Raw genomic sequence first — 12,541 nt, forward strand, 5'->3', positions numbered from 1 at the left:
TGCATACGTCGTAGCATGCCACCACACATGGAAAACTTCTTTGAGAACATGGACATTATCTAGGACAACCTTGCTATGAAAACCCAGCAGCAGCACTTGGGGGAAAAGTATTCCTGCACGTTTCAATCTTCAGAATGGGAGGAGCAAGATGGCGCCCCACACTTCTATACTCCACAGGTTCAAAAAAATCTTCCCCATTCAGCTGAAACTTTCCATGGACTCCATATATTATCCCCTCAGACCAGTTAACGTTTTCTTCCCACAGTATGAACTTGATTTGAGTTTCAGGCGAGTATGATTTAAGGATCATGGTTAGTCCCAAAAAATCAGTGCCACAATTCCAAAAAGGCAAATGGAGCACGAATGAGGGCAGCATATCTCCCTCCCCACCGCCCCCGCCATTAGTTTCATTAAAAGTGCCATTTTAAGTGGAGTACAAATTGTGCAACGTACTACTTAAAAATGGGTACTGGGACAAATATCACCCCTTCGATTTCCAAGGGTCTTGAGCCATAGGAAATCATGGACCACTGACTGTTTAAAAAAAAGTATATGGATGCTATTACTACCAATAGGCATTCTCTGGAGTCCATTTGGGAGAGGAGCAGAGAAAACAATTCATGTGCTCAAGACACTTGCATGTTGTGTTCCAGCAATCCAGGAATGCACACACAGAACAGCTCCCACCACTGGGCAAAGCAAGCAGTTATTTCTGAGCCTGTTCATGCACACACGTACACCTAACCCCAGCAGACTGTGGCCCCAACCAGCAATAGCAGCAAGTAGAACAGAAGGAATGGAGGAGGGGTGAGGGGTCCTGGCTGCCTTTTCCTTTCCTCCTTTCAGATACAGCCTGCAATTTCTCACTCGCCCCCACAGCTCCTCAGCATCTGAACCACTGAGCAACTGCGATTAAGTGCGAAACCGGCACAGAAGCAAATTAAGATATTTTTTTTTTGGAGGGGGAGAGAGACAAGAGAGACAGATGCGCACACTCGCCCCAGGAGGTTAGGATGAATCTTTTTCCAACATCGAATTGCCCTGATACGGATTATCCAGGATTCCCAACTCACTGGATAGAGCTACTCAAATACGTGTGTGGGCGTATGTGGGGGGGAATTTGTGGTTAACTCCAGGTAGTTCAGGAATGTTATATTCCTGAGTAACTGAAACAGGAAAATGGTCAGGTTTAATATATATGGGGCAGGATGGTACGAGATGTAGAATCCTATTCCTTACCCCCTAAACCAGGGGTAGGGAACCTGCGGCTCTCCAGATGTTCAGGAACTACAATTCCCATCAGCCCCTGCCAGCATGGCCAATTGGCCATGCTGACAGGGGCTGATGGGAATTGTAGTTCCTGAACATCTGGAGAGCCACAGGTTCCCTACCCTAAACCCACACACTTTGTGCAGCAGAGAGCAAGGTAACTTACTAAGAAGCAACCAAGTCAAGTCTAAAATCTAGCATCAAGAAAGATTTAAAAACCTAACACATACAAGAGACAAGGTTTGCAGTGTTGTTTGTACATTGATCTGAGATGCCTTGAAGACTACATGTTCCACCTCATGGCTAGTAGGTATATCTCTGGTGTGGTGGTGAGGGAGTGAACCCATGGCTGAAATAGCAAGCCATGTGAAACTGGGATAAGACATGGCTAGAAGTTCGAAATGATATATGACAAGCTACCAGTATGTTTTTTGTAACCATTAGGAATGGGCAGATGTTAAAGTGGATTTTGCCCTCTTCTTGCATTGCTGCGGAACCTCTCAGGAAAGCTGGAAGACTGCCATCTCCAGCCGTATGCAAAAGCAGTAAACACAAATGCTCTCCTTGCTCTGAGTACCGATGGTTGAAAGAATTTAACACAAGACAACGCAAATATCCTTCAAAACCACCCGTTTTGTGAGTTACTTGAGGTCTGGAATACAGAAGGAATGGTTTGTGTAGGCAAAGATGACAAATGGAAGCCAATGCAGAGATGATGGCTAGTCGAATGACTTTCTCTGCTCTATCCAGAAGGTTGCTCTAAAAGTGCAGAAACTCTTGCAAACTGGAAGCATTAGGTAGTCTGGAAGTGATACTTCTGTGCCTTCCACTGAAAGGCATGTGGGGAATTGAATAATCAGTGTTTACTTTCTCAAAAAGTCTTGCTTGCATTTGCAAATTAAATTACAAACATTTATTCAATTTAAAATCTGTTTAAAACTTAGCACTGTTCCTAGTTTAGTGTGCACAGGTACATGATGCCCAAAGTAATTGAAAACACCACCTCTTAAAGGCCAGTTATGTGCTGCACTCAACATGTGAACAATAATGTAAGCCAGGCTCCAACAGCTGATGGGCTGAAAAGCTCCCCTGGAAACAGACTAGAGTGGGACCATAGACGAAAGCAGTATAATTTAAATCAGTGGCTCTTACGAAGCTGGGGCCCAAAGATGGGTTGAGTCCAGGAGCTCCAACTTCCCCGGCTGTCTCCAATCACATGTGGGCTAATTTTCCCACGCAGTTAGGCTCTTAACCACGGCTTGCCTCATTTCGCTCACTGAACTTATGACATTGATACTGTCTGGTCTGTTACAATCTGGTCTAATTTTTCCACCTTTACAGCAGAGTGTGTTCAGTTCACACATATCCTTCTGCCACCTCTTTTCTCTCTCTCTCTCTCTCCATAGAGAAGCACGATAAAACATTTTAGAGTTTCCATAAGTTAAAACGAAAAATTACCAACTTGTAAGGTTTAAGGTGCACAGCAAATCTGACCCTGAAAAATTGCTTGCTGCCAATGCTGCTAATAAAAAAAAATATGGAAATTTACTGACAACTGTGAATGGATTGTTGCAGATTTTAATTTGGAATTAGTATATAGCTGCTAGAGCTGTAAAGACCTTCCCCTCCCAGCAGTATGTATCCTGAGGAAATACAAGGAGCTGAGGTAAGATTTGTGTTCAACTTGGTAGACTTCTAAGGGCAGGAATTTCCTATCCACATTTCAAGGAGTGTAATCTGGGAGAAATCAAATTTCTCTTAATTTTTTTGAATTCTATTTAAGGACACAGTTTTTTAAGCACCATTACCGATAAAAATGAAGTCTTGTGTCTTTGTGAACAGTAGCATTCTATACATAAACCAGAATGGGCAACCAAGGCTCAGTTCACACAACCAGCAATAACAGTGTTGTCATTAAGGTATGCCTGCCCCTCACCCTCCCCAACTAATAATGACGTATTTCCTTCATGTAGGTGTTATTTTTTTCCCACTATGTTAAAAGGGGGAAGGGACTGCAACTCAATCCGTGTGGCGCACCTACATTAGGTTACGTTATCTGCATGGAGAAGGAGGAGGACCATTTTCATGTTGCCACTGTGAGAGAGCCACTATTGCTCTGGTTCGCACTGGGTCCAAAATGCAGGTAGACTCTTGCCTGAACTAAAAGTGCAAGAAAGAAGAGTTGACAGTCCATTCTTCCTTTAGCCCCTGTTATTTATCAAGTCATTCCATCCATACCATTAGATTGCTTTCCCCAGTAATGCATGTTCAGAAAACAAGCCATTTAGGATAGGGCAAAAACATCCATATTTTTAATATGAATGGAAGGTAATATCACAGAGGAGGAGCTCCTAGGAGCCCATTTCTAAGCAGCAGAGGGAGACAAATTAAGTCCGGTCTGGTTCAGCTATATTTTTTCTGGTTCCCTCAAAAAAATAGCTGGGTTAGGGACAGCTATAGTTTATTTTTACTTTTTTTTTTAAAAAAAAAGGAATGTAGAGAACAGCAGCAGCAGCAGCATTCTGCAATGCTTTTAAAACAAGGGTGGCACCTCAAGGTTTATCAAAGGAACAGGAGTCAATACTGTACCAAAATTTAAACACAAATAAAAACAGCTTTCAGACCCATGCTGGTAAGTTTGCGCTACAGCCCCAAACTACTCAAGAGATTGCCAGGTTAGACAGATTCCCATGCTACACTACCAAAATGGTGATAATAGCCAGTTTGCGTGCTTTCGGAGTTGGGGAGTGAAATCCAGTGGCCCGTTTGCCCAGCATCACTCAGCTACCAGTGAAGGAGTGATGGGTGTGCAGGGGTGGTGGCGGTGGTGGCGCCTAAATGACGTCAAAGAGAACAAAAAGGCATGTGTTTCAAAGATCATCTGGCTTGCTGCAATTTGTTACAGCAGCAAATCACACTGTGGATGATAAGGCCTGTCATGTTAAATGGCGTCTGGAGCTTTGGGAAGGGGATGCACTAGCCCAGGGGTCTGAAACCTGTGGCTCTCCAGATGTTCCAATTGGCCATGCTGGCAGGGACTGATGGGATTTGTAGTCCATGAACATCTGGAGAGCCGCAGGTTGCAGACCCTGCACTAGCCCATCCAAATGCCATTTAACATAACAGACCTTGCCCCCACTTCCCTCCGAGCGGGGGGGTGGGGGGGTAGCAAACTCCAGTTCCATTGGTGCCCCTGAACTTTTCTGCTGTTGTTCATGAGGCCAAAACATGCAGTAGTGCAGAAGAGGAAGTGGCTTCCCTTCCCAGTAGCTCTGGTCATCTGGACAACGTGGAGAACAGCAGGCCTTTCCCAAAACTAGGACCTTGCTGTTGATTCTCCTGCCTAAGAGGAAGAGGGCTGAGAACATCAGAACCCCCACCCCTCCCGCCCTCCCCCCTTGGCAAATGCAAGATTGCCTTTTCTGGCTAGGGCAAATTCTTGACATTCTGCCCCTACCAGCTGCAATCTTCGGACCCCTCCCCACGAAGCCCGGCTCCCCTCCCATCAGCCCCATGTACTGAGATGAACCTGTAAACATGAGAGCTCAGTGATTTGAGGTACTTCACATAAAACTCGCTCAAGTATCAGTCTTTCATTTCAGAAGCAATAACATCAGGGGGGAGGGGGGACCACAGGAAAGTCATCCCGACCCTTCTCGTCTCTCTCCACATTGTGTCTCATGTTTCCTCCCAACCAGATAATCTACAGTAGCTACCTCTGGACAACATCACTGATTTCTTGGACACAAGACAATAAGTTATTAAGTACAGGGTTCGCGCCGGGCATGCTAGCAGCCGCCGAGGACACCTGCAGCTCCTGCAGGCTGAGTTCCAGTTTGCTCACAGCTTCCCGGAAGGCAAACTTGTTGCGCGTTTGGGGGATGCAGTCCACATAGCCTGAGCAGTAATCGAGCAGCTGGTGCCCTGTGTCTACCAACTGGCTGTTTGTAGAGGGCTCAGCGATGGCACTTGAAAGAAGGTCTGCGCACTCCAGCAGAGCCTCTTTGCTGATTTTGTCCGCTGAAATCCTCTCGGCTGCCTGTTTCGTCTTTCTCAGAGCTACTTTGGCCCCCGCTGTGCCGTTTGCCATTTTGGCAGGTGAGGCGGAAGACGACGAGGGAGGCACTTGAGGCGGAGGCATCACAGGCCTGCCAGATTTTCCACCGGTGGGTGCCGTCGCTGCCCTTTTGTTGCCCTCACTTGATTCTTGCCCGTGCTGCTGCGCCGGCGCTCCGTTATTCAGCTCATCTGTTGCCTCTGAGCAAGCTGGAGGCTGCTGCAGAAGCCTCATCACGGGGGGCGGGGGTGGAGCACACTTTGGTTTGATCCGCCTGGGCCTGTCGTTGGAAGCTGCGACCTGATGCTCAGATAAGAGCTTGAACCGGTTCCCCTGAGAGTCCGTGCCAATGAGCTGCACGTCTGCTGGAGTATGCTTCAGAGTGGGCGAGATCAGGACTGGCACTTTGTGATTATGAGTGGTTGGAAGTATTGCTGAGCCCTTGGTTGGAGAAGACCATCCCGATTTCTCCTCGCTTTCTGCCAGCCCTTGCCACGTACTGCTGTTCTTCTCTTTACTCTTCAGGCTCGCGGTGGCTGTCGGCCCTGGACAGTCCTTTTCAGAAACAGGGGAGTCCACAGAAGGGGTCTTGGGGGGAACAGCTGTAGCACCTCTTGGTAGAAGTTTGGCTTTTGGTCTGTCTCTGGTCACAAGGGGGATTTCTTCACACCTTTTGGGAAGCAGGTCATTGGATTTGCTTGTGCTCTCCTCGGGTTGAGAGGAGGTGGAGACTGTCCTTTCTAGTTGGACTTTTGACCTATGGCAATTCCTGGGGAGGGTCATTGCCATCCTTTCCTGCTCGGGAAGACCTGAGGACATGGAAGATGTTGAGTTGGACCGGGGGAAAGGCTTTGAAATGTCTTCATTGCCAGCAGACCTCCCAGTTCGTAAGCCCAGTGTCTTTTTAATCAGGCGTGGGGTAAAGAAGCCCGTTATGCCTGACCAGCCGCTACTGGCATTTGTGCCTCCGCCACCACTAGAGCCGCTGCCACCACCATCGTCCCCATAGAAGTTCCTCTGTGTGAAGCCTCCACCATAGCACTTGGAAGAGGAAAGGTTTCCATCCTGCTGTGAGGGGGTAAAAGAAAAACCATCGATGTGCTGCAAAGGACCGACCGATGAAAAGTTACCCGTCAACTCATACTTCTTGTGAGGCTGATTTTCCATCTCGCGGAAAGAACTGCTACGTTTTGGAGGGGTGGGAGCATTTTTCTTCTTCATGAAAGAGCTAAAGAAGCCACCTTTCCGGTCCCTAGTGAAGGTTGTCTCTCTGGTGTCTTCTAAGAGGCTGCTGGGTGACTTGTCTCTCTGCTTGCGAGGTAGTGCTGGCGATCCGCTGGTCTGCTGTGTGCTTCTGATAAAACCTAGAGAGAGAGAAAATGTAAATAACTTCAGTGAGCCAGCATTAGCCTTGCTAAATATCCTCAAAACTGCAACTCTACAAAGCTACTGACTAATCTGGATGATGCTAGTTTATTCCAGCAAAATACTCAGCAAGATGACTGGCAAGCATATGAGTACTCACAGGGAGCCTTCTTGAAGTTTCTGCGATAGCAGTGAACAGCAAAATGAAGTGTCATCCTGATTAGACCAATTAGACCATCTAGTCTAAGTGCCTGTTTCCATCAATAGCCTGCTAGACACTTCCAGGAAACATGACAAAAAGTCCATGTTCTTTGTCCTCAAACAATGGATAATCAGATATGCTGCCCCTCAATATGGAGGTTTCGGTTAGCACACAGCCACTGATACCCTGTTTCCCCGAATATAAGACATCCCCTAAAAGTAAGACATAGTAGAGGTTTTGCTGAAGTGCAAAATATAAGGCATCCCCTGAAAGTAAGACATAGCAAAGTTTTTGTTTGGAAGTATGCCCGACAAACAGAACACAGAAAAATAAGACATCCCCTGAAAATAAGACACAGCGCATCTTTGGGAGCAAAAATTAATATAAGACACTGTCTTATATTCGGGGAAACACGGTAGGTCTATCATTCATGGAGCTGTCTAATCCCCTTTTGAAAACTGCTTAATCTAATGGCCTTCACAACTATCTGTGGCAGCTATAAGGTACTTACATGTAGTATGAGGTAATCCTTTCTTGTTTGTCCTGAATCTACTGACTCAATTTTACTGTGGAACCCAAAATCCTCATGTTATTGGGGGAGGGGGAAATCTTATCCAGTTTCCATACATCATTTGTAATATTAGGCATGGCTCCCATCCACAACACACCCACCTCTATGAAACAGAGTTTCCCATGGTGATGTAATGGGGACAGCACTGCAGCAGGGTGTAAATCTGCTCTGGTAGCCCCAACCTTTGGAGAGCAAAGACAAACCTTGCCTCCTTCAAGTGAATTCAGAAGTGAATTCAGATCTATTAATCTTGTCCCATAAAACTCAATGAAATCCACTGAAAGCGGAGTGAAATGTCTTTCTTGTTTAGCAGTCCAACCCTGGATTCAGTTTAAACCTTATTCAGGACTTGCAAAAAGAATGCTGAAAAATGAACAGGAAGGAGCAACTTTTTTTTAAAAAAAGGCATTACGTTAACCTGATTTCTATAATGCAGGTTTACCAAGAGTTTCTCCATGTATTACATGGATCTTTTGTGCAGGAACAAACCATTCTATTTTGTCTGGATTAATTCCATATGAGTTTGTCATCAAATTTAAGGTAATACATTTTTGGACGACTGATCATAGATTGGCCAACTCCTCTCTTTGTTCTTCTCAATGTGAGTGAAGAGAAGGAAAAGGTGGCTATAAAACTGCTGCAAACTGCAAAAGAAGACACTCGAACTGCAAAAGAAGACACTCAGCTGCGGCTCTCAGGCCCCTTCCGCACATGCAGAATAATGCACTTTCAATGCACTTTGAAGCTGGATTTTACTGTGCGGAATAGCAAAATCCACTTTTAAACAATTGTGAAAGTGGACTGAATGTACATTATTTTGCATGTGCGGAAGGGGCCTTAGTGACCTTCTGGCCTAGTTCATAAGATCTCACAACTGGTCTGCCACCCACTGCCTCCTCCTCCCAGAAAGGCAGCAAGAACTAGCCATCATAGGAAAAGAGATGCTTGTAACCCAGGCCCAGCCCTTTCACTGAAACACTATGTTCCAGTGTCCAGAAACTGGACCATTCACTGAAGTTGAGCTGGAGAAACTAATTCACAAAGTGGCTGCTTCAGAGTAGCTTATATAGCATACCTGGTGCAGAACTGGAGGCAGAATGCTCTACGGCCTCTTGAGTTCCTTCAATATTCTCTTTGTTTTCTGCTTGTTTCTTCAAAGTCCTGGTCTTGGAAGGAAGCATGGGTAACCGAGGCAGATATGGCACAATGGATGAGGAGGATGCTGTCCGCCCAAGTTCTTCTGCTACTTCTGTAAGATACCATCAGGGATACAGTTGGAAAAGCAACAGGGAAAGAGGCAAGAACATCAAGGTGCTAACCACTTCTCTCTGTGATACTCCTCTGAAGATGCAGGTGAACTGTTAGGAACAAGATCTACCAGACCATGGCCACACAGCTCGGAAAATCCACAACAGCCTGTCAGGCCTGTATTTAGTGATGAGCAGACCTTGTGCAATTTAGTCTGACTCTGTGCAAAAGACAGGCTGGTGTAGGTGGAATATCCATATTTTAACCTCACCCAAATTGGTGTGCCAGAGTGTCAAAAATCTTTGTTTTCCTACTGAGGGAATACATACAGCCTCCTAAGATTTTACAGATGTAGGTTCATTTTGCACTATAAACCTTTCCCTCAGTTTCCAGGTGTTCTCCAGGTAGCGAGTGTGTAGGGTTTGGATTCATTGCTGTGAAGTAAGTTTTATGATCCACAAGGAGATTATTGAGATCACTGAGGTTGGATTAATATATAAACAACTAAGAAGGTTTGTTTATTTACAGTTTGGTTTTAAAGGTACAAACCAGGAGGACAAGTCTCCAGCCAAAGAAGAAACCCGGCTGAAGCACAACAATTTAAACTGGTTATGACTTCAGAGAGTAGTTAGAATTTTCTTTAATGCTTTCAGGTGCAAGCAGACTTTTACTGACTAGCTACTAGGTTGGACCCTGTCTCACTCACGGGATTCTCAGTGAAGAACCCCTTCAGCAACTTTCAGGAGCTTTGTGGAACACAGTGCAAAATCACTGCACTATGATCAAAGTGAGCAAAGTGAATTTGCTTATCTTGTAGTAAAGCTGCTCGCTGTACACATTTTATTCTGAGTACTATTTGAATTTCTGCAGTTCGTGGATTTTAGGCAACTTGAAATATGGTACCAAGAGCAAGAAATAGTCAGGAACCAGTATTTGACAATAGGCTACAGAGGAAGATAAACTATGCTGCGACACAGATGTTCTCTCAAACTGAAGCTTTTGGTCATCATGAGGGCCAGAGATAAGCAGTTTTTAGAAAGTTCACACAAAAAGCATTTTACATGGAATGAGACGCCCAATTACGGCAAATTGGCAAACTGGGAAACCCAACTTCTCAAGAACAGCAAATACAAAAAAAAGCTTAGAAGCCCTGATCTCCAGTAGAAATCCGATAGTCAATTTGGAGAAATAAATCTAAAATATTTTAATAAGCTAGAAAGACTACACCATCTGTAGAACTAAATTTTTTTAATGCTTCGTAGATTGTAAGGTCACAAAAAGGGTTCTCACCTTCAGAGATGCTAGAATCATGGAACATGGTTTCAAAGGCCTGATGAGTCTCAGCAAATGAAGGCCTGTCTAAGGGACTCCACTTCCAGCCTACAGAATTAGAGAAGCCAAGAAGAGATTTTTATTACATATCATTGGAAGGAAGAATTCATTAGTTGCCAGAAATATACAGCATCAGTACTGCCACACACTTTTTACTGACAAGTTTTAAGATGTCTATTATTCTTTGTCTCTGTCTATTATTCTTTGTATTCTAAATACATACCTTAGAACAGTAAAATGAGCATTTGAGAACTGCCAGACTGAACCCAGCTAAGGGTCCATTTAGAGTCCAGCATTCTGTTTCCTGAAGACAAAAAGCCAGAGGTACTTCTGGGAAGCCCAACAGCAGGGAATTTAGCCAAGGGTCCCTAGTATTTCTGCCCTAGTATTTGACATTCTGAAGCAAACTGGTCCTGTGTATGGAAGTTTCACTTAGCCATCACAGTTAAAGGCTGTTGCCAGACCTACCCTTCATAAATGTGTTCTCTTTAAAGCTTCCTTGCAACAGAAATTAACAATTTCTACTGAGTACAAATACTTTAAAAGAAGAACAAAGACACATGCCCTCGCTTAGCTGAGCAGTCTTTCATCTTTTTTCAAATGTAGGCTGCTCCTGTAACATTTACGCTGTTCCTGTAACACAGCTGCACCAAAAATATTCACAAAACCCTAAAAAGGAAGTCACTGATGCCTTTGAATTCAGAACCATAGCCAGCGTTTGGGGGTTCTAGAAATCAGCTACATTTTCACAGATGGACATTTATTAAGGTTGTTGGTTCTTCAGGTGGATAATTTCACAATGAAGTGGGATGGGGTATGGTTGAAAAAACGAGGATGGGGATTATAGGAAAAGAAAAAGATTATATAGAAATCATGGACTGATAAAGATGCAGACAGACACCAGTGCCATTGCAAACAGATAGGTGCTTATCAGGTATGGGGAAACTATATCGACATGTCTTAATATTCTCAGCAGATATTCAATTTTCAAGATAGTTAAAAAGGGGAGCTAAAATATTTAAATTCGGTAAAGATGCTTGGTTAGGCAATATGAAGACTTCTTTGTTCCACTGAATGGTGTTTGTACCGACATTCTTCCAAGTCTATTATGAAGATGTCAGTTTATATTTCCACAATATATGGTAAAAAAAATATGTATCATCCTCTTTGGCCCTACCAACGTTTACAACGTACTATACAAGTACCGTTTAGCCATCACAAAATGAAAGCAAAAATGCAGTACTCACATGCTCTCATGAGCTCATAGACCTTTGGGGGGCAACCTTCAGGCTGTTCCATCCGATACCCTTTTTCTAGCAGATCATAAACCTGAGAGAGGTCAATGCCAGGATAAGGCGACATCCCATACGTTGCAATCTCCCATAGCAACACTCCAAAAGCTGAAAGTTAAGAACAAGATTTTTTTTGTCCTTCATTTTTGCACATCTATACTCCTTAAACTGTGGTTCAAGGAAGATTATTCTTGGTGAAAAATATTTCACTTCTGGTAAAAAAAAACTGGGGAGGAAAAAAATTGCTAAGAAATGTGTGTATGTTGGGGGTGGGGGTAATTTTTTTTTGATGTAGCAATCGAGCTTAATTGGAATGTTCTTAAGCTTCGCTACTGTACAAAGGACAACGAAAGGTGCAAAAGACCAGGCCAAACGGTAGCAGCCATTCAGTGCCCTGCATCCAACTTCCATTAAGAAAATTTACCAGCTTTCAGAAAGCCCATGGCTAACCAAATTTTCAATCAAGGTGTGAAAGAAAGTATGCCTACTTGTAATAAAAAGCAAACTTTCTGAAAGTTGAAAAAATAATTTATTCTTCGTCTCTTCGTATTTTAATACTAATTTGCTCTCTGGATCTTGTACATAATACCCTAGCTGAGTCTGAATGAATGTACCAACTGAACATGATGGCATCGACTATACTGTGCAACCTGACAAAACAGTTGGTCAAAATGTCAAACAATAAGCACCAGGCACACAAACCACTGTTTTAAGACTAGAGCTATTCCTGAGAACACAAATGTTGCACCCCCACTGGCCGCCTTACAGATGAAATTATGCACAGGGCCATGATGCACAAGGAAACTCTTACCCCAAACATCTGATTTGATAGAGAACGTGTTGTAGGCTAGACTTTCAGGTGCTGTCCATTTGATAGGAAACTTTGCCCCAGCGTGAGCCGTATATGTGTCTCCAGTCATCAGTCTGCTTAAGCCGAAGTCAGCCACCTTCACCACATGATTCTCTCCAACTAGACAATTGCGAGCCGCTAGATCCCTATGCAGAGAATGACAGTGTCTCTCTCTCATTTAAAAGGACAGAACCTTTTGACAGTCTTACATGGGCTATGACTCGGTGAGACAAGAAGTTTTGTTTGCTTGTTCTTCTGCTGTGGCTGTACATGTATATTAAAAAAGGAGTACTAAATATCTGAGGTCTGAAAATGATAACAAGAGCATCAAAAATGCCAAAAACAGACACACTCA

General features: G+C 44.0%; 1 protein-coding gene across 1 annotated transcript in view; it reads right to left on the minus strand.

The window, feature by feature from the left end:
• Positions 1–2,658: 2,658 nt before the first annotated feature.
• The window catches only part of ABL2 (ABL proto-oncogene 2, non-receptor tyrosine kinase), a 28,597-nt gene continuing 18,714 nt past the window's right edge, over positions 2,659–12,541 (minus strand). The window contains exons 7-11 of the mRNA XM_048497818.1: positions 12,148–12,332; positions 11,292–11,444; positions 10,003–10,092; positions 8,540–8,713; positions 2,659–6,690 (exon numbers count right to left, since the gene is read on the minus strand). Of these exons, the coding sequence (XP_048353775.1) occupies positions 4,982–6,690; positions 8,540–8,713; positions 10,003–10,092; positions 11,292–11,444; positions 12,148–12,332 (2,311 nt within the window). The 3' untranslated portion in view covers positions 2,659–4,981. The remainder of the gene's footprint in view (positions 6,691–8,539; positions 8,714–10,002; positions 10,093–11,291; positions 11,445–12,147; positions 12,333–12,541) is intronic.

The sequence above is a fragment of the Sphaerodactylus townsendi genome, linkage group LG05, assembly GCF_021028975.2.
Source record: "Sphaerodactylus townsendi isolate TG3544 linkage group LG05, MPM_Stown_v2.3, whole genome shotgun sequence".
Classification (NCBI taxonomy): Eukaryota; Metazoa; Chordata; class Lepidosauria; order Squamata; family Sphaerodactylidae; genus Sphaerodactylus; species Sphaerodactylus townsendi.